We start from the raw sequence: 18,441 nt of genomic DNA on the forward strand, positions 1-18,441 counted from the left end.
TGTACAAGAGTAAAAAACATAATTTTATAGCATAAGATAATTGATTTTACATTTTACAGTTGCGCAATCCCTATCTATACCTTTTAACTTATTGCATTTACCCTCAACAAAAGAATTATAGTGCACTGTAGCTGTAATTTTCATATAGATCTGGCACACCTGTAGAACATACACTTGATGCCATCCCATTAGGGAGGCCCAGACTTCCCTCGCCACACACCAGCACTTTTGGGTGGATCCAAAGGCAGTGCCAGACACATACATAGTCCCTCCAGCGTGGAAGGACTATGGTCTTACGGGCAAATGTTTGAGGCCCTTCTCTGAATTTCTCCGGGCTTGACACTGCCTCATTGATCCATGTAATTTTCATCTACATATTATAAGCCCATACATTTTCTTTAGCTTTACATATTTCCACATAACCGTGTTATGAAGAAAGATTCAACCAGACCAATAAAAGTAACTTATTTGAAATTCTCATGAGGCTAAACTTTGGACCAGGATATTTTTGATCTGGATAATGGCGGCCCGGGCTTTGTCTTGAGAATGTTTAAAAGTCTGCAAGAAAATGTCACAATGGTTATACTTACTTTGTAGAATACATTGAATTATATGTCCCTACTAAATTGGCCAACTTCTGTTCCAACAGCAGGCGGTGGCAGTTCAGGTGAAATCTGAGCTTAGTTAGCAGTCATGCATGAATGCATCTTAAATTGAAACCACACTTTCCCTATTATATGTTCATTAATGTATTCTTTTCATTATGTGTCACCTTCACCCTTGGCACCTTACGGGCCAGAGGATATTCATGACATAAAGTTCTTGGTGAAGAGATGAGAGGAAGACTAAAGGCTAGGAGCCACCCAGAGCTTGCTATCTGTCAGTGCTGAGCCAGAGGGGAGGCAGACAAGGCTGAGTGCTCTAACACTCTTACACATATCATCATATCTGTATGATCAGTGGGGAGGAGGAGGAAGAGGAGGAGGAGAAGGAGGAGGAGGGAGAGGTTAAACCAGGAGCGGAACTGACGGCTACACCTGTCCTCTCCGTGTTCCCTCACTCGCCCATCGCTACCCGCCACTCCTTACAGGGTTCTCAGGGTTAAGATTGTTTATCTCATGTTTTCTCTCTCTCCCTCAGTGCCCCAAGTCCTGCAGCGTTCTTTCCAGTCTCTCGCTCTCTCTTTTCCCCACATGGTTCCCTCTTTCTTCCTGGACTGCCCCCCTCCTCCGTCTGCCTGCTGTAGAGATTCGCTCCTAATCCCTGGAAGTTTGGAACTAATGAACTAACTGCTGAGCCGCTGCCACGGAGCTTGGTCCCAAACTATACTGTACTTCACACTCGATTTCCTCTCCAGATGGCACGGTGGCGCGGCCGACACGGCAGGAAGCACCTCTTACACACCAGCACGCGCACACGACACATACAGCCACATAGGACCTGCGCCGCTCAAATATGCACATGTGCCCTCTCCACAGACACCCATCAGCCCTTTGTTAATGTAATATAGTGAATAACAAGTTTATTTTAAGAACTTACCTAAAGGCTTATCACTTTAACACATCTTTAGGCACCTAAATATTTTTGCTGTATTTTGCTATTGCGAAGGCACAGTCACCCCACTGATTATACGTTTTATATTTATTTTGGTAAATGTCAGGATATGAGCCAAATCATTCTGAGTGTCTCCATTCTCTTTGGGTCAGGCCTAAACCCATGTTTACAGGAGGGTTTTGTGCGTAACAAAGTTAGAAACACAAATTAATACACTTGTCTGCTGGATTTATATAGGACAATTGTCAATCCAGTTTCCATTGTACTCACAATAAAATACATACATGGTGATAAGCCAGTACAAGGCATTTTATTAAATAACATTTAAGAGGTTCAGTTATCAAGTGCTCCCTGGTGTCCGCACTCTGGAGTCTATGAATGAACTGTGCCTGACACCAGTGTTTTTACCATAAAATATTCAGCCAACTGTCAAGTGCAACAACCCCAGCTCAATGCTCACTGTAGGCAGATCTGCTCTCCATTTAAGTGGATTCAAATGACTGGGCCCTTGACAGAAAGAACTCCTGGGAAATAATGTTAACCAGTTGAATTATGAATATTACTGAATATTTCCATTTAGTGCGTGGCAGTGCGTTGTTGCATACAGGAGTCTAGTGTGTGTGTGTTTAACCCCTCAACGGGCCCTGGAGACTGGAGAGAGAGTCCCAGCCAAACTGCCAAGGCTCACACAGGGGATGTAAGGCGCTCAGCCATAAAATAGACCCTGTCCATATCCAGAGCAGAGCAGGCATGCAGTCCAAGCCTTCACTGTCTCACTGAGGACTGTGTGTGGAGCTGTCATGTGTCGGGATCGATCTGGTCCTTTGGGAGAGTATGATAGGTGAACGTGAGGTCAGGGTGCACAGGAGAGTGGTGACAGCAAGGCCATTAGCATTCTGCCATGAAGGTTGGCTGGGATTGGAAAGTTTATTTTGTACATACTGTACATAGCATTATCTACAGCAATATATAGCGAAAAGCCTATTGAGTGTTGAACTTTTTTTTGCTTATGAATTGACTTTCTGATTTCTAGTAGATCAGGATAAAATAAATATAAACTACTGGCTAAATGCTCCTTGAGCTTTTAGTGACCATTAGGGATGTCACGATTATTCAGCTAATTGATCATTTTGATTATTTAGGTCACAATGTAGTTGTGAGAACTAAAAATAAATAATCGTGACTATATTAATTAAATAATTTAATGACACTCACACTATACAGTGCATTACTCATTGAGTGGTAGTGAGGTATTGTAGCCACCACTGCTGCCCTGTCGAGTGAGTTTAGAAGGAAAAGGAAGTCATTTCCATTTAATCTCTGCTACAAAAAAGTTAATTTTAAATACTTTTGTGGCTGTTTATATCACAATATATTTACTTTTACAATCAGAAAGTCACAAACGACCGGAACAGTAATGTATTAGAATGAAAGAAAATTAAGGATTTAACTTTTCTTTAGTCGGTACCTTAAAAAACACAGGGCTATGGCACTGCAGTAGCACATTGGTTAGAGAGCACAGTTTGATTCCTATGCGAACCCTGCAGAGTTTGCATGTTCCATATGTAGTTTTCTGTCTTCTCCCATTCCTCCTCCAATAAACAACTTCAGCAAAAGGGTCCCCACTAGGGCTATGGATACCCTCATGTAACACATACATATCATCTCAGTGGGAAAGTGAATAAATAAAAAATAATTCAGACTCTGTGTGTGTTTGAGAAATTCCTTTGTAGAGTTGACCGGAATCTTGTATCATGTCTTCACTTCTGAGAGTTAAGATTTGGGGTTAACTGTGGACATTGGTAGAACAGAGCCATCCTCTCTGCCTCCCTCGCTCATTATCCTGTTACAGTCTGATGTTTTCACTGGCACTATCACAAGGCTGCATGTCTCGGGCCGACGTGGGCTATGTAACACACCCAGAGCTCAGGAAAAAAATCCTGGTTGATGAAGTGATGATGGAAGAGTGGAAGAGGAGAGCAAGAGACCACTGAACCAGAGGGGCTGGAAAGAATGTGGCTCATGAGGGTTAAAGTGGCCATAGCTTTGCACGTCTCCTTTGTACTATGTATGTTATAGTATTCACTATGCCATTGTATTTCACTATATATTACTCGGATTTAAGGCAAAAGGCAAAAACATCTATCAAAATATTGGCTGATATCACAAGAAACTAAATATCTCACAATAACATCAGGGTCCTCCTTCTGATGTATTTAAAATTGAAAAATGCTTATTTGATGAATGATTTCCCTTTTTGGACACCCCTGCATTACGACATGAACATATCTATTTAATATAAGTGAAATTATTGTGTCAAATTATTTCCAACTATTGCAATAATATCGATATTGCATATTAACAGCTGGATTGCATATCACAGTATCACAATATTGTAATATGCAGGCAAACTTGGATTGGAGTGCTGCTTTGTATTTGAGACATGCAGATTATGATATAGCCATTGTAATGACCCCTTTTCATGGCTCATTTAGTGTACAAGTAAATATGTACACCAGTCTGTCATTATTTATACGACTCATATATTTACCTTGTGCTATCTCCCTGGTCATGTCTTGCTTGGCAGCGAGGCAGCAGACTGTCAGACTGACAGAATGAAGGCTAAAATCTTCCTCTGCTTTGTCTGTTATCGTTGTAACCTGAATTAGTCAGTCAACTCGCCCGGCTTTTCTGCGGTGTGGCGTGTACTTGTCAAACCCCACCTGTGATAACTTGAAGTCTGCTAACACACACGTGCTTGTCCTGACAGCAGTCGTAAACAGTGACAGTCAGTCTTCACCTGCATTACTTTACAGCTCATTTTAAATGGCATTGCAAGTTCCACAGCAGGACACAAAGAGCCTGCTCTCAAAAAATGGATAAACAACCTCACACACAGCAACTCTCGCTCACTTCACTCCAGCAATATTTTATATGTACTGGCAGAATGTCTCACACTGAAAATAAAATGTAAGTCCACTTGATTTTGACATGCCTCTTCTACCAAATGATTTTGAATTGGCTGATGAAGCTGCCTCCAAGTCAAAAACGTTTGTTGAAACAATGTCTTTCAAAGCATTTGAAGCTGAAGTTGACACTGGTGGTCATAGTGAAATGGGATGTTTAAGGTGAATGGCCAACATATCAACATTGTGCCTTTGGGCAAGACACTTTCTCATAGTGAAGAAGTTATGAATAGTTGTGGCAGGTACTATTACAACTAATTTGTTGTGGTAATTAGAAGTGGACAATATAAAGATATTTAGATAATATCATGAATGTTGTGTTTGAGATAATCAAAATACTACTCGATACTCAATATTTTATACTTTTACTAAAAGTGCAAAAACTGTTAATTCAATTTTTTTTTTTTTTAAGTTACGACGTAAGAATAAGGTGATGTTTTTGCACTTTTGTAATTCATTTTCCAGACATACTGTACGTAGGGGTTGGCGGTATTAATATTAACATATACCACAATTTTGTTACAGCCAGATCACAACTTAGATTTGATCACACAATTCTTGTACACTTAGTATTTTTCTATTTATTTTACGAAGAAAACAAAGGGTCATTATGGATCAGTTAAATCCAGCTGTCACTCACTCAGACTCACGTAGAAGGAGTGTGTGGGAAAAAGTGTCTGTGTTTGAACATAGAGCTGCATTAAACAGAATCACGATAGGACCAAAATAGCAGATCATCACAGGAATTCAATCACAATTATATTTTTATCGCCATAATACTTTCAAAGACTGTCCAACGTCTTTTGGATTTACATAACATTGTCTGATTCATTCTTGAGATACTCCAAAAATATGGAGATCTTTTGTTAATATTGCCCACCTTCAAAGCTAAAGGGATTGCCTTGTTTGTGTTTTCATTCACAATTCCTTCTGAAATTGAGTCCACTTTGCACATCCTTTACTGTATCATCTGTATAGGAGACAGTTGCTTGTTGTGTACAGCGTTTGAATCATATTGACTGAGTCTTCTGGGGGTGTATCCAGAGGCGACGTTTGACGCTGCTTGTTTTAAATCTCACGACGAGAAGGCTGGACGTGGCTGATCTGATGTTGGAGAGGAAAGCGCCCCCTGCTGCGGCTTGTACACACAGTGGTTTGGCCGCCCGTCTTGATGTGGCGTCTTGGTAGGATCCTGGGAGTTTGTCCATAGGCTGTGTGTTAAGCATGTGGCCCGGCTCCCCGGCAGGTCAGCTTCTCTGCACTTGAAAGGCCTCTCATGTGCATGTGTGTGTGCTCTGTCCTGCCCGGCTGCCTGGTGCACTGCTCGCTCGCTCACTAGCCTCCTCGTGTGTCAGTGTCTAATGATGGACATGATAGGGAGAATCAAAGAGGAGATGGAGCTGACGTTAGGGCCGCCTCTCTGTGGGACACCAGGTGATTGGGGAGGCAGCTTTGAAGCAACTTGTTGGATGGCTGTCTATTAATGTAAAATATCTCTTTTTAAAGGGCTTTATTCAAGCTCAGAGTAGCTGCGCCCAGAGGGGTCAAGGTGTCTGGCAGAATAATCGGCTACGCTTGAGAAACAAGAAGAGAAGAGATATCTAATATTGCACAATGTCCATATCCTCTGACAATTGTGTTTCTTCTTGCTTTTACATTATATAGAATATAAATAAAACAGACTTTGAATGTACAAAGTGTGAAGATCAAGAGCTATCGGGACAAGGATTAATGAAAGCCTGCAGAGGTTCACAGATTAAGATTATGTGTAATTCATTCCTTCCACGTGATGATGGTAAGTTCTGTGGCCACAGCTGCCCTGGGTTAGACTGTCTATCTATGCCATCAGGCCTTCCTTTCCGACCACCACCAGGCCCCCGTGGACACTTTATTGAAAAACTCAAGGGGTCCAGGGTCAGCATGACTTCTGCTCTCCAGCAGTGAGCTTCCCTCAGATCAGATATCTCTCGTCACTTACAACCCCTCAATGACAGACGCTGTTTTATTCCCCAAGTAGCAGGTTTATGAATAGTGAATTACAGCTTCATAAATCGCTCCATCCGTTTTAAGTTACCAAGATACAGTTACAGGTCTATTTGGGCTTATTTGGGCGACAGTAAGACAGACCAAACAGAAGGTTATTGGCCGACATGGGTGAAAGATCACAGTACTCACTTATAGAGTGTGACAATCCCTAATGTCTCATCCTATACTGCAAAAGCGACACAGATGACTCTCCAAAGCCAAGCCAACTCATGACCCCTATAAAACAAGCACATATCTTTGATATGTACTTTGATACCATATTTTATTGATACTGGGGGCGCTTCCATAATATCATGTACAGTTCTGCATTCCAGGAGATCAGAGAGAGGAGCTCTTCCCTGAACCATGTAAGCTCTAGGTCTGAATTCGTCCTGTTTGCCTTTTACTAGAGATAGGCTGCTTAAGTTATGTCTGTCGACGGCCTTCTTTAATGCCCCCTGCTCACATAAAGTCAGGATTTACTGTGGTAATAATCAGTGTGTTTGGATAGTCTACCCTTCTGTTATTAGGTCATAAAAGAGCAGAAAAGGTTTGGAATTGGCATCATCTATGAGATTTTATTATGTGAGGGTGGGTTTTACAAAGACCACTATCATCTATATTACTTACAGTATATGATAGTGTGTAAAGCAGCCCAGCATCAGATGGTTCATGACTCCCTAAGCTGTAATCACACTGGTACTAGCACTGCCACTTCTGCCACATCAATCACTGCGCAAATCTATCTATGTTACAAGTATAGAAAATGTGCACATATGCACCCAAGCATTACCCTATGATTTTTTGTTTGATCCATTTTATATATTTTTGCTAAACAAGAATCTAAAAACTACAAATGCTTTTTCCATGTTCCTCCCACTGCCGAGTTGTCTGTGTGGAGCGGTTATTGGCAAGGCAAGTCTATCTGTAGAGCACAATTTCTACAACTAATTCAAAGAAAGGATGCAATTAAAATGGTAATTCAAATAAACAAATGAAAATGTTCCCCAGTTTGGCATTAAACCGATCTATGCAGAGATGAGTAAGAATAATATGTGATAATGAAAAAAACACCAGTAATTGAATAGATATTATAGACTGGTTTAATGCCATACACAGGCCTGTCACCGGAAAAGTGACGCAGTGCACCTTTAGTGTACGTGTCAACAAGCTAAAGTTTTTACTATTACAATTGCTGTAACTATTCTAAAGATGTCTTGAATGTGCGTGTTGTCCCAGTGTGATCACTCCCTGCTCGCCCACAGAGTAGCCCTCTGTCCCTCTGTGGTTTGGCTCTCTGATCTGACCTGACATCTCCTAAGCTTCTGTTTCCTCGTGGCGCTTAAATGGGACCACATTTCTCCCTGAACGCCTCTTTCTCTCTTCAGGGCTGAAGTTTCAGACCAGTCCATCTCGATTTCTCTCTCCTCTGCTCTTCCAACATCTGGTTTGAATCTGGCAACGTGTGCTACTGTGTTTTGGGTCTAAAGGCCTCTCTTTGATTTTTTCCCCCTACTTTTCCGGTCCAGCTCATACAATGCTGGTTTAGGAAGACTTCCAGGGTGAGCTGTCCTTTTTGCTGGTGATGGTCTCCCCAATATAAAACCAGTTTGGAATTATGTCTCCAAAGCCCGTAAAATGGACAAACGGCTTTGGCTTATTGTGTTGAATTTGTTCAGAATCACTGTTACTGTGTGTGTTTGCAGACAGAGGCAAGGGAGACCATTCCCCGGATTTTGGCCGAGCTGGACCTTGGCCGCACAGAGAAGTGTGTCAGAGTGAACTCGGTGTCCAGTGGTTTAGCCGATGCTGACCTCCAAGTCATCCTGCAGGCCGAGGTGCTGCCCCCGGCCATCATGTTGCCCAAGGTGGAGACCACAGACGAGGTCCAGTGGGTAAGAGCTTTTATCACTTTCTAAAGTCAATATGTAACGACAACACATTCATTGAAGCAAAAGTGTGAACAAAAGCTGTTATTTTCTTTTTGTCCTGAATTGTTCCCCAGTAAAAATTTAAAAAGATGAAACACATAAAATCTTCAACGCGTCGAAATCTACCGCTTCATGTATATATATTTCCATATATTCGTTGGACATGGAGAGCAAGCGTGTTTCTCTTTTCACAATCCAGTTCTGCCAATGCCCAGTTGGCCAACCTGTTCCATACATGAACCAAATGAATTCTCCCTAAACCAAATCATAACCCTAACTTAATTGTGAAAAAATATATTGTAAAAATTAAACATTTGTAAGCAAAGTCACCTAAGCAAAGTGGCGGTTTTGTGGCAGAACTGGGTTGTGACATAATAGGTAATTTCATAATCGTTACTTTGCAACCTTGGGCCAAACGTGTTTAAATGGAAAAATAGTTGTAATTAATCAAAACAAATATGACCGCTTTATTTTGTTAAATGAATGTTTAACTGTTAGAAGTATTTGTCTGTGCGGTTGTTCTGTTGGTGACATGGAGAGAGGGATTCCTTCCTCTGCTCTACTTTCTGCATTTTTGTCATTTCTTCCACAAACCTGTCACTCGACTGATGTAAAACTATGATAAACATTTACCTCAGGGCCTATCCCACCAAACAAAGTCATAATTAGAAAAAGATGAATGTCGTATGCACTTTCTTCTTGTCCCTCTGGCCTTCTATAAAAAGGTGCAGTTTGGACGTCAGAGCCAAAAGGTCAGGACACAGTGACATCATTAATACCGGCCGGTTGTATCAGATACATGTGCTTCAACTTACCAGACACTAACATATTGCAAACGCATTCACTTGTGCCAACTAATTGTTTTTGTTTTTTTCACAATGAACCTAAAATTTCCCAATTAGGCTACTCTTTGGGATTATTTAACGTCACATAAATATAGTCATACATGGTCTTGGGGCAGGAGCAGGAAGTTTTTAACTAGTGCTTTTAATTAGAACACGTCTATTTCCTGCCTGCTGCCCTTTCTTTCTTCTGACTATAATTGCTGACAGGTGTTCAATGAAAATCTCCCCGCCCGCCACCATTTTTTCCATGTCTCAATCTCGAATGTCAGACAAACTCGTAAGCCATTAAACGATAATAATATAGCTAAGATATTGTTGCAGCGAGCCATGTGAGATAGATAGCCTATTGACTGACGCTAACACCTCTTATTGCGAGTGTCAAGTCCATTCATCGTGTCAAAGCGGCCGTAAATCCCCTTGCTTGTTTGTTTTACTCCTTTTTTCATTGATATTATCCGCGAGAAGCTCTGAAGTCTGATTTGTGACTAAAAGATGGACTTGCATGTTTTCCTTTGTGCTGAAATCTTTAAGCTGGGCCTTCCTCCTCCTCCCCCTGCTCTTGTGTGACTGACAGGCCTTATTGGTCCATAACAGGCGTAACTCCCCTCCTTTGTCTAAGCAACAATTCTCACACACATTCGGAGCCGTGTGCGTTCTTTGGCCGTCGCACTATTTGGGACTCAAAGCAAGTCCCGTGGACCCTCCTCCTGTCTCCTCCCCCTTTTTTCTCTCGGCTTCCCCTGTGTGAAATGAACACTTCAGCAGGCCGGAAACATTTAATCTGGCCTCCTTTTGAAGAAAATTAATTGAAACTTGTCCCACTATAGGTTCTTTTCTCGTGGTCAATCTCGCCCTCCTTCTCTTTTCATGATGGGCTGGTGGAAATTGTCAGAGGGCTTGTTTGTAGACGAAAGCTTTTGACGATAAGAAAAGGAGGTTGTTTCTTCTGCGTCTTTTATATTTCTAATTTAGCAGTGAATAACAGCTAAATGGGGTCCTAGATTTGAGAGCCATTGACAATTATTAATTTCTTTTCAAGGCTGAAGCACAGTGTAAGTGAGGCCCTCGACGTGAATAATGAGCATTTAAGAGCAGAAGTATTCACCAGAATAATACAACCAATTCTCACCTTATTTAATATGCCTCAGTGTCCTGTGTTAGCATTATGTTTGTTTGGGTAAAAGTCTGAGACAAGTGAAGAATAGACCTAATGTTAGGTTGTTGAACTGTTTAGATTATTGCAAAGGTTCTATCTTCATCTGTGGTCCCTTTAGGCAGGTAACAAGACAATTACAACGTTATAACAACAAAGATAACGGTAGTTGACATACTATCAACTCCACCCCTACAACGCCTTGGGAGAGTCTGTTTAAGAGTAAGTTTAAGTGTTTAAGTGGCCGAGCGGCTCTTACAGACTGAAAACTTTTTTTTATTCACGCAACAACAAAGAGGCCGAGAACAGCGTCGGCAGTGAGAGTAGAACGGTCACAAACTGACCTTAGATTGGTGTTTCATTTCCCAATCCCACCAATGCTGCTTGCCATCGTGTTCTTGGGCAAGACACCTTGTATTTGATATGTACACACTGGGGACCATTGTGTTTTGAAGAATCACATCCGACTTGTAGCTGTGCAATAATCAGCTGTGTTTTCCGCTGCCACAGCTGTATCTGTCCAGGTCCCAGAAAGGGGTTTATCCTCACCCTCTTTTCACACTCCCGGTGTAAGCCCTGCCTCTTCCTGTGTTTTAAGGGGGTGCAGTGTATTATGCTAAGCCCCCAGCGTTAGTTTTTATGTTGCCATAGCAGCCCTGCTCCCACAGGGTTGTGACCTCAGATGATTACAGTACAAAGCCTATTGGGTCTCCAAAACCTCTTTGAAGATGAAAAGTCTTTGATGGTTTGTATTTATGCAAATCTCTCAGATATTATTTATCCAACTGCGATTGAATGGAGAGATGATTAAAATTGCCCCCATTTTCTTAAATCCGTCAATAGAGGGCCTGTTTTTTTATAGGCGAACAAGAGTTTGTAAGTGCTCGGGTTATTTGGGTGTGCATTTAGCAAAATCTTAAAGCTTCACCTGCGGTTTTGTCCAAGGAAAGAGGACATTAGGTTAGACAATTCTACCCCTAGTATTTTTTTCTTTCTTTTTTAGACTTGCTTTCAAAGGAAATATCTAGCGGAGGGGGCTTTTGTGTGTTTCCAGATGATAGATTTTGGAATTTGGGCTACCCCACTGGCAGTCCCGGGCCTCGCTGTGAACTGGTCTGTTGGAAGAAGAAAAAAAATGGAATGCTTTGGTCTTCAAAGAATTAAACTTGGTTTTAAAGCCCTACTTAGGTGAGCTTGCATATTAGCAGGAGTCGGGGGGAATAAAGGCCTCAGCAAAGTGTCACATCACACTCTTGATTGTGGCTCGGGTCTCCCTGTTCGCCGCCATGGAGGGTGCTAGGCAAAACTGAATAATGTCGCTGGAAAACACTCAAAGACTTCTCCCATTTCTTGTTTTGTCTTTTTTATTCCGAATTTTGTTGGTGGCGTATGCAGCCTCTCGAGGGAGCTGTACTTGTCTGCCTAGAAGACTTCAGACGAGAGGGAACCCCAGTGATAATGTAAAATATTTCATTGAATTTGCTTTTCTTACTGCTGCTGTTCACTTTCTCCCACATGATCTGAAGTGTGTTTTTGAATAAGGACAGGTAATGGAAGTGCAAATATTTGTATCATTTTACACTTCTTTCTCCTCTCATATCTCAGTGAATTTCAAAGTATTACTAATGATTCTTTTCACACAGGAATACTTCATAACTGACAATCATTTCCCCCCCATTTCTTTTATTGAACTAATACAGCATTGATAAGTGGAGAGTGCATGCTGAGCGGGCCTTATTCTTCCTGCTTAAGAAGAAGACACTCGTACAACTCGAACATGACAAATGGCCTCAACAGCTTTTGGATTCAGGCTCGTTTAACTTCATTTAAGAGAATATTAAGCCCCACAAATGTATGGGAAATTACTCAAACACATCAACTGTTTGGACTATTAGTTGAGCTGCATTATGAGAGGGTCTGCCACCTTCTTATCACCATGGAGATGTGCCTGAAATGTTCCGCAGTATGGCATTAAACTATCTTACATTTATTCAATTCAATTCGAATAAGTGCTGTCTTCATGGAGATACTGTGGATCATTCTGGGAAAAGCAATGACATCTCCATGGAGACAAGCTGGTGGTCAAGGGGATCCCCCCACCACCACCAGAAAAGTTACACAGTGCACCTTTAAGCAGATTTCTAGTTTTGTATGTTTTGAATGAAATTTCATCACAGAGGGTATATATTTGATCCTCCCTCATTTTATTTCATTTTTTTTTTGGAATATTTGGTCTAAAACACGACTGAAAAGTGGTCGTATGCTGTATACATTATTTATTATCACCAATTTGTCAATGTAAAATAAAGAAAACACAAACAACGGATGTATTTGCACACTTTTTGCCCCAAGTTCGTGTTCTAGCTCCGCTTCCGTCTGGTGTGACAATAAGTAAACGTGGCACATTAAACACTATTTAGAACGAGTTAATTAATCGTAATCCTCCGGAGGTTCACTCTCCCATTTCCGAGTAAACAGCGTGTGCAGTTAATGAGTGGAGATGTTGTCCTCTGTGTTTAGTTCCATGACAGGTTTCAGCACCACTTGAAAGGCCGTCCGCTGACAGAACCCATTCGCCTGGTCACCTTTGTGGAAACCGCTGTGGGCCTGCTCAATTTTAAGGTAAATTACAAACAATTCCGCCTCCCAAAAACTGCACGCGTAAGACGTTTTGGGCTGTTTGTGCATTGTTCACTTTAGATTAAAGCCCCCATCGGTGGAACGGGAGCTCACCACGTGTCCAAATACGAAACAAAAAAAAACATTTCAAAGTGTTCGGACGGTCTATCAAAAAAAAAAGCCAGCCTTTTTCTGTCTGCCTCTGTCTGTTCCTCTGTGTCCCTTCCCCAGACACACAGGCATGTTTTAATTAGAAGTCTATAATTGTTATCAGAGTGAAAAGTTGTTATTAATATTTTGGCAGCATCAAAGCTACTGCGGCGTGACCTTCATCTGCACGGGGAAAGTGCATGATTTGGGGGCATTCGGGGTGTTACAAGCTGTCCCCGATCCGTGTTCATTTGTCTTGTACTTTTCCTTTTGGGTCCGCGGCCGTTTGAGTGTGCGCAAGAAGATGTGTGTGCGTTTGATGGCGGGGGGGGGGGCAGCTTTTTATGTTTTCTTGAGAACACCCTGTATCTGTGCCCAGAACGAGCCCTGGATCCACACACACGCAGCCACTCGCACATACAAAAAACAGAGGCACAGCTAGTGGTGAAATTAATTTGGAGTCCAACAATGGCATGAGACGTGTTTCTATTGTTTCATGTGCTTCACAAGAGACAATCACAGTCCAGTTATTTGTCATTCAGTTATAATAATTGTGGCTGGTGATTTTTAATTATCTATTCTGTTCTGCTGTTCTACTTTTTTTTTTTTTTAATCTACAAACACCATTGCAAAATAGTGTTACTTTATATTGCATATCTCAGGGGTGCAGTTTTCATTGAATAATAACACAAAAATCATAGTTGTTAAAACACATCAATTCAACATAATGTTTATTACAGCAATCTGTCTCAACAGAGACGAGAAATGCCATTAGTCTTCTATGATCTATTATAAATCCAATTTGTCTTTGTAAGTGGAATATAGATTGTGGCAATTAGCAATCCTCCTTTGTCATTCTCCAGGAAGTTTGTGAGAAAGTTCATGCGCTCGCTCCCAAGACCGGCCTGCATCACGATGGAGTGGTCTTCGGCTCAGATGACTTCTGTGCCAGCATAGGTATCCTCCCGCATTGTCGTCCCGTTAACCGTTAAGTCAATCTCTAGATCTGTAATTTGTTGTCGCCAGGTGCAACACGGACAAAGGACGCCAGAGAGCTGCTGTATGCCAGGCAGAAAGTGGTAGTAACCAGTAAGGCGTTTGGACTGCAGGCCATCGATCTGGTCTATATTGATTACAAAGATGTGGACGGACTGAGGCAACAGGCCCGAGAAGGAGCGCTCATGGGCTTCACAGGTAAAACGTACTGCGGTGTGTGTGTGTGGTCATGTTCTGGCCTCCTCCTCGTCCTCGTTTACCTTTCGCCGTCACCTTTGGCATTGTTAGTCATGTTCATTTCCATTTATCAGTACACATAAACCGAGCCACCACTACAGCAACCCCGTGTGTGTCGGTGTAGCCAGGCAACACTTGCACTGTGAGTGTGTGTCCTGCAGACTGTATGGAGCAGACCACTGACCGCAGGACAGTCTGTTCCCAAATACTCATGCCAGGGATGTAGCTCCTGTCTTTTTTGTTTGTATTCATGTGATATCAATATACGCATGCAATTATTAAGGCAATTATTTAGGCCAGAGGATTACTATTTTTAAAGCTATGGACCTGGTAGATTGAAGCAGTGAAACAGCAGTGCCAAAAGCCTCTACCTGTGCAGTAATTGACCTTGGTTGCACATAAGCTTTACTGCTCCTATTAGCACTGAGCGCCAAATCACTGGTAAGACATGAGGACACTGTGTTCTGGTCACCGGGCAGATGGGGAAATATACTTGGCAAATGTCATGTAAATGTCAAGCTCATTTTATTATTAGATGAGTTTATGTTTTTATGTTTCTTAAATAGTTTTCACTCCTATTTAAAACAACAGCACAGAGTCATGTCTAATCTATGTCTCCCGAACACGCTCTTCTCCGTCACCACCGTGCACTTCCGTCCTTCTAGACCTTGCTCATCATTCGTCTGAGAGCACTTTGCTAAATGGCAGCCCTCCAATGAGAGCTGGAGTCCACATGGCAGGTTTTGATTGGCTGGGGGACAAGAGTGATGTATTTTGGGAGAACCAATCGCCTGTGACCGAGGGCACCTGAGTCGCTCTGGATGTCTTTTCACTGCTCTGAAATCTGGCATATCGCTGTACGTTCTAAATGCCACAGATATCTTGCCCTCGCGTCCACATAACTCATTCATCCTCTCATATTTGGTCAATTTGAAAATGTTGAATGTATTATGTTGTTTTATATTTACTGTTTTTGCAAGATTAGGTTGGATTAAACATTCATTTTGGAATTATCTCCTCTTTGCTTTGCCTTCTGGTGTTAGAGTAACTTCTTTCTGTTGTATGCAGACGGCCCTTTAGGGATTGTATTATTAGGGACTGGCTCAAGCCTGTCCTGCTGACTTGACTGTCATTTTATAACCTTTTGTAACTTATTATGACATGTTTGATCTGTTGAAAATGTGTTAAAAATCCAGTACTTTTACATGGGTCAGCTTCCTGTTTATAGGTGATATTTGTTTTACTATTCAAAATATACAGTATAATATTTAGTCTGTAATGATTAATTGCTATGGAATCAGTGCTAGATTTGCGTCACTCTGAAACCCATGGATTGTTTATCAGATGTGAATATGCAGCTTTGCCTCAAGAAGTCACAGGCCAATATTGCATTTTACTATTTTTATTATTGATTTTTTTATATCTGGCTTTTTACCCTATATGCCAACTCCTTATGTGAAATGGATGGTGATTTACTGCGCATGACGGTGCTCTGGATGGAAAGGAAGAAAAGGAATGGAGCAGCCGTATTCTACCCGGCAACAAACCACATCAATATAACTGCTTTTGATGCTGGCCTACAGATATTTGTACATCCATGCAAAATGTACAAAATCATATACTGTACTGAAATAGTTCTTTTTTTTTATTTTTTTTTTAGAACATTTAAAGAACCCAAAACATGACTAGGGATCCGTAAATAATACAAAAATAAAACTGGTCTGGTAAACTTAAGTCTGAATGTGTTTTTTTTTTAAATTTTCCCCATCTCCTTGTGTTTGTTAATATTTTGCATGTGTTTTTTTTCTGTCCATTCTGTCTTGTCAGGCAAACAGGTGATCCACCCAGGGCAGATTGCAGCAGTGCAGGAGGAGTTTTCCCCCAGTCCAGAGAAAGTCCAGTGGGCCACTGAGCTCATCGCTGCTTTTGAACAACACCAACAAGAGGGGAAGGTAGAACACATCGTTTTGCAATTACTATGTACTTTTTTTTTCTTTCTCATTCCCCAAAAAAGAAAAAAGAGAAAAAAAAGGGCTTAATTCTTCTCTTCACTGTGTGTCAACGTGGCATGATGTCTTTCCCTTCTCTCCAAGTAATCCTTTGTGTCCGCTCTTGCACACTCCTGTAGTTTTAAAGAATACATACTGTACTCCCTGGGCGACTGCTACAGATTCATTGGAGATAGAAGAGGAAAAGGTTGGAGGTTTTTCAGGGGGTCGGGCAATTAAGTGTCCAATATTATTGTTCTTAATTTAGTGCATGGTTGGACTCTGTGTGTTGATCTCTGTGGGCTATCTGCTGAGGTAATACACAATCTGCCCACAGTTCGCTCCATGCCAGGGCTGCTCCCAGTCGGCACTGCCCGAGGGAATCATCTCCGGCCCAGCCCTCTGCCATTCTCCATGTTTAATGTGTGTGGAGCCGGGAATGAAAGCTGTACAGCCTGTAGTCAAGGGGCACATTTACTTGTCGTTACACGAGGCAGGTGCTTGCCTTTTGAAAATCCTGACCTCAAACTTTTGATTAGATATTTGTAACCATTGGATTTGATGTGGGCTTTTATGAAGAGGTATTTTGCGTTGCATTTTTGAGGGGTATGACTGGCGTTCCAATGGCATAATATTAACTGTCTATAAATTATTAAATAAACAGATATGTCAACAAAAAAAATAGAAATAAAAAAAAAGATTACCTAGAGGCTAAAAAAGACCATTTACACATGGACTTCACAAAATTTCCACTATATCTTTTTAACATTCCTTAGTAGAGCCAGTGCCTTTAGACAATCTTGCAATCTGTATTTGCAGTATCTTAATTATTATTTCTAGAGTTCTTAGTTGTGTATAAAAATGACATTTAAAGTGTGTTGCTTTTTTAAGTCTGTGAAAACCTGATCTCAAAATGTCACAAAATATGGTACTTTTTCTATTTGTTATCATTACAATATTAGCCTAAATTGCCCTTTCTCTTCACTTTGAACCTTTTGCTCAGGGAGCGTTCACATTTGGTGGGAGCATGATCGACATGCCGTCTGTGAGGCAGGCGCAGAACATCATCACATTGTCGGCGGCAGTGTCAAGGAGATAAGTGAACTACGGCGAGGGTCAGAACGTCTGCTTAACCTGCAGACGAAACGCTTCACTGGCAACTTGACACGCTGGAATGAAACGACTGATTTTACCTGATGAGAAACAATGTACTTTTTGATAATGATATTTATGTATTGGTGTTTGGGACTGGGAATCTCCACCTCATTAAAACAAAAGGAGTTCAAACAAAACAAGAAATTCTGGCTGCACTTTCCTGGAACAACTGGACTGGACACAATAAATACTATCTTGACTTTTTATACATCAAAGTTACAATGTGTTTGGTTTTCCATCTACAGTACTATGACAATTGTGCAAATGTATTAAAAAAATCACTGATGCTTATGTTGTGTACCTTCTGTTTAGGCTGTTTAAACTTCTAACTTTGTGTTTACTCTTGCAGCGTGCCCCAAACTGCTCTACCAGTATATCCACTTGTAAAGAAGTACAGACTTGACTAGTTTGTTGTGTTGTTACAAATAAAGGTACAATAGAGCACTTGTGCGTGCCTGACTTCCACAGACAGTGAAGTGGGTGTGATGTTGGAGAGGGACAGATTAGTGGCCATGTTGCTCCAGCAGACCAGGACTGGCCCTTTGTCTCTGCTGACTGCGGATGGAAGGATAATTGGGGGGGGGGGTGTTGAATGGTTAATAGTGCCATTGGTGACCATGGTAATGAAAAGCTGAGCATGCTTCCCCCTGTGCCCCACCTCAGCCCTCACTGTCCTCCTTGTACCGCTCGCTCTTACTGTATGATCCATTGTGTCTGGGGCCGGAACTGGTGCAGGGTCCAGGGACATTTTTAACCTGTTAACCACCATTTTGGTGAATAAATACAAATGCAAAATGTTTGACCATGTTTCTAAAAGTTATT

At 41.5% G+C, this 18,441-nt stretch overlaps 1 protein-coding gene across 1 annotated transcript in view; it reads left to right on the forward strand.

The window, feature by feature from the left end:
- clybl (citrate lyase beta like) overlaps window positions 1-18,084 on the forward strand; it is a 43,359-nt gene extending 25,275 nt beyond the window's left edge. Inside the window, exons 3-8 of the mRNA XM_072444863.1 lie at window positions 8,252-8,440; window positions 12,995-13,096; window positions 14,107-14,200; window positions 14,270-14,437; window positions 16,304-16,428; window positions 17,468-18,084. Coding sequence (XP_072300964.1) covers window positions 8,252-8,440; window positions 12,995-13,096; window positions 14,107-14,200; window positions 14,270-14,437; window positions 16,304-16,428; window positions 17,468-17,563 — 774 coding nt within the window. The 3' untranslated portion in view covers window positions 17,564-18,084. The remainder of the gene's footprint in view (window positions 1-8,251; window positions 8,441-12,994; window positions 13,097-14,106; window positions 14,201-14,269; window positions 14,438-16,303; window positions 16,429-17,467) is intronic.
- The last annotated feature ends 357 nt before the right edge of the window (window positions 18,085-18,441 follow it).

Source organism: Eucyclogobius newberryi, unplaced genomic scaffold (assembly GCF_026437365.1).
Source record: "Eucyclogobius newberryi isolate DKJ021-1_F unplaced genomic scaffold, fEucNew1.0.hap1 SCAF_14, whole genome shotgun sequence".
Taxonomy (NCBI): domain Eukaryota; kingdom Metazoa; phylum Chordata; class Actinopteri; order Gobiiformes; family Gobiidae; genus Eucyclogobius; species Eucyclogobius newberryi.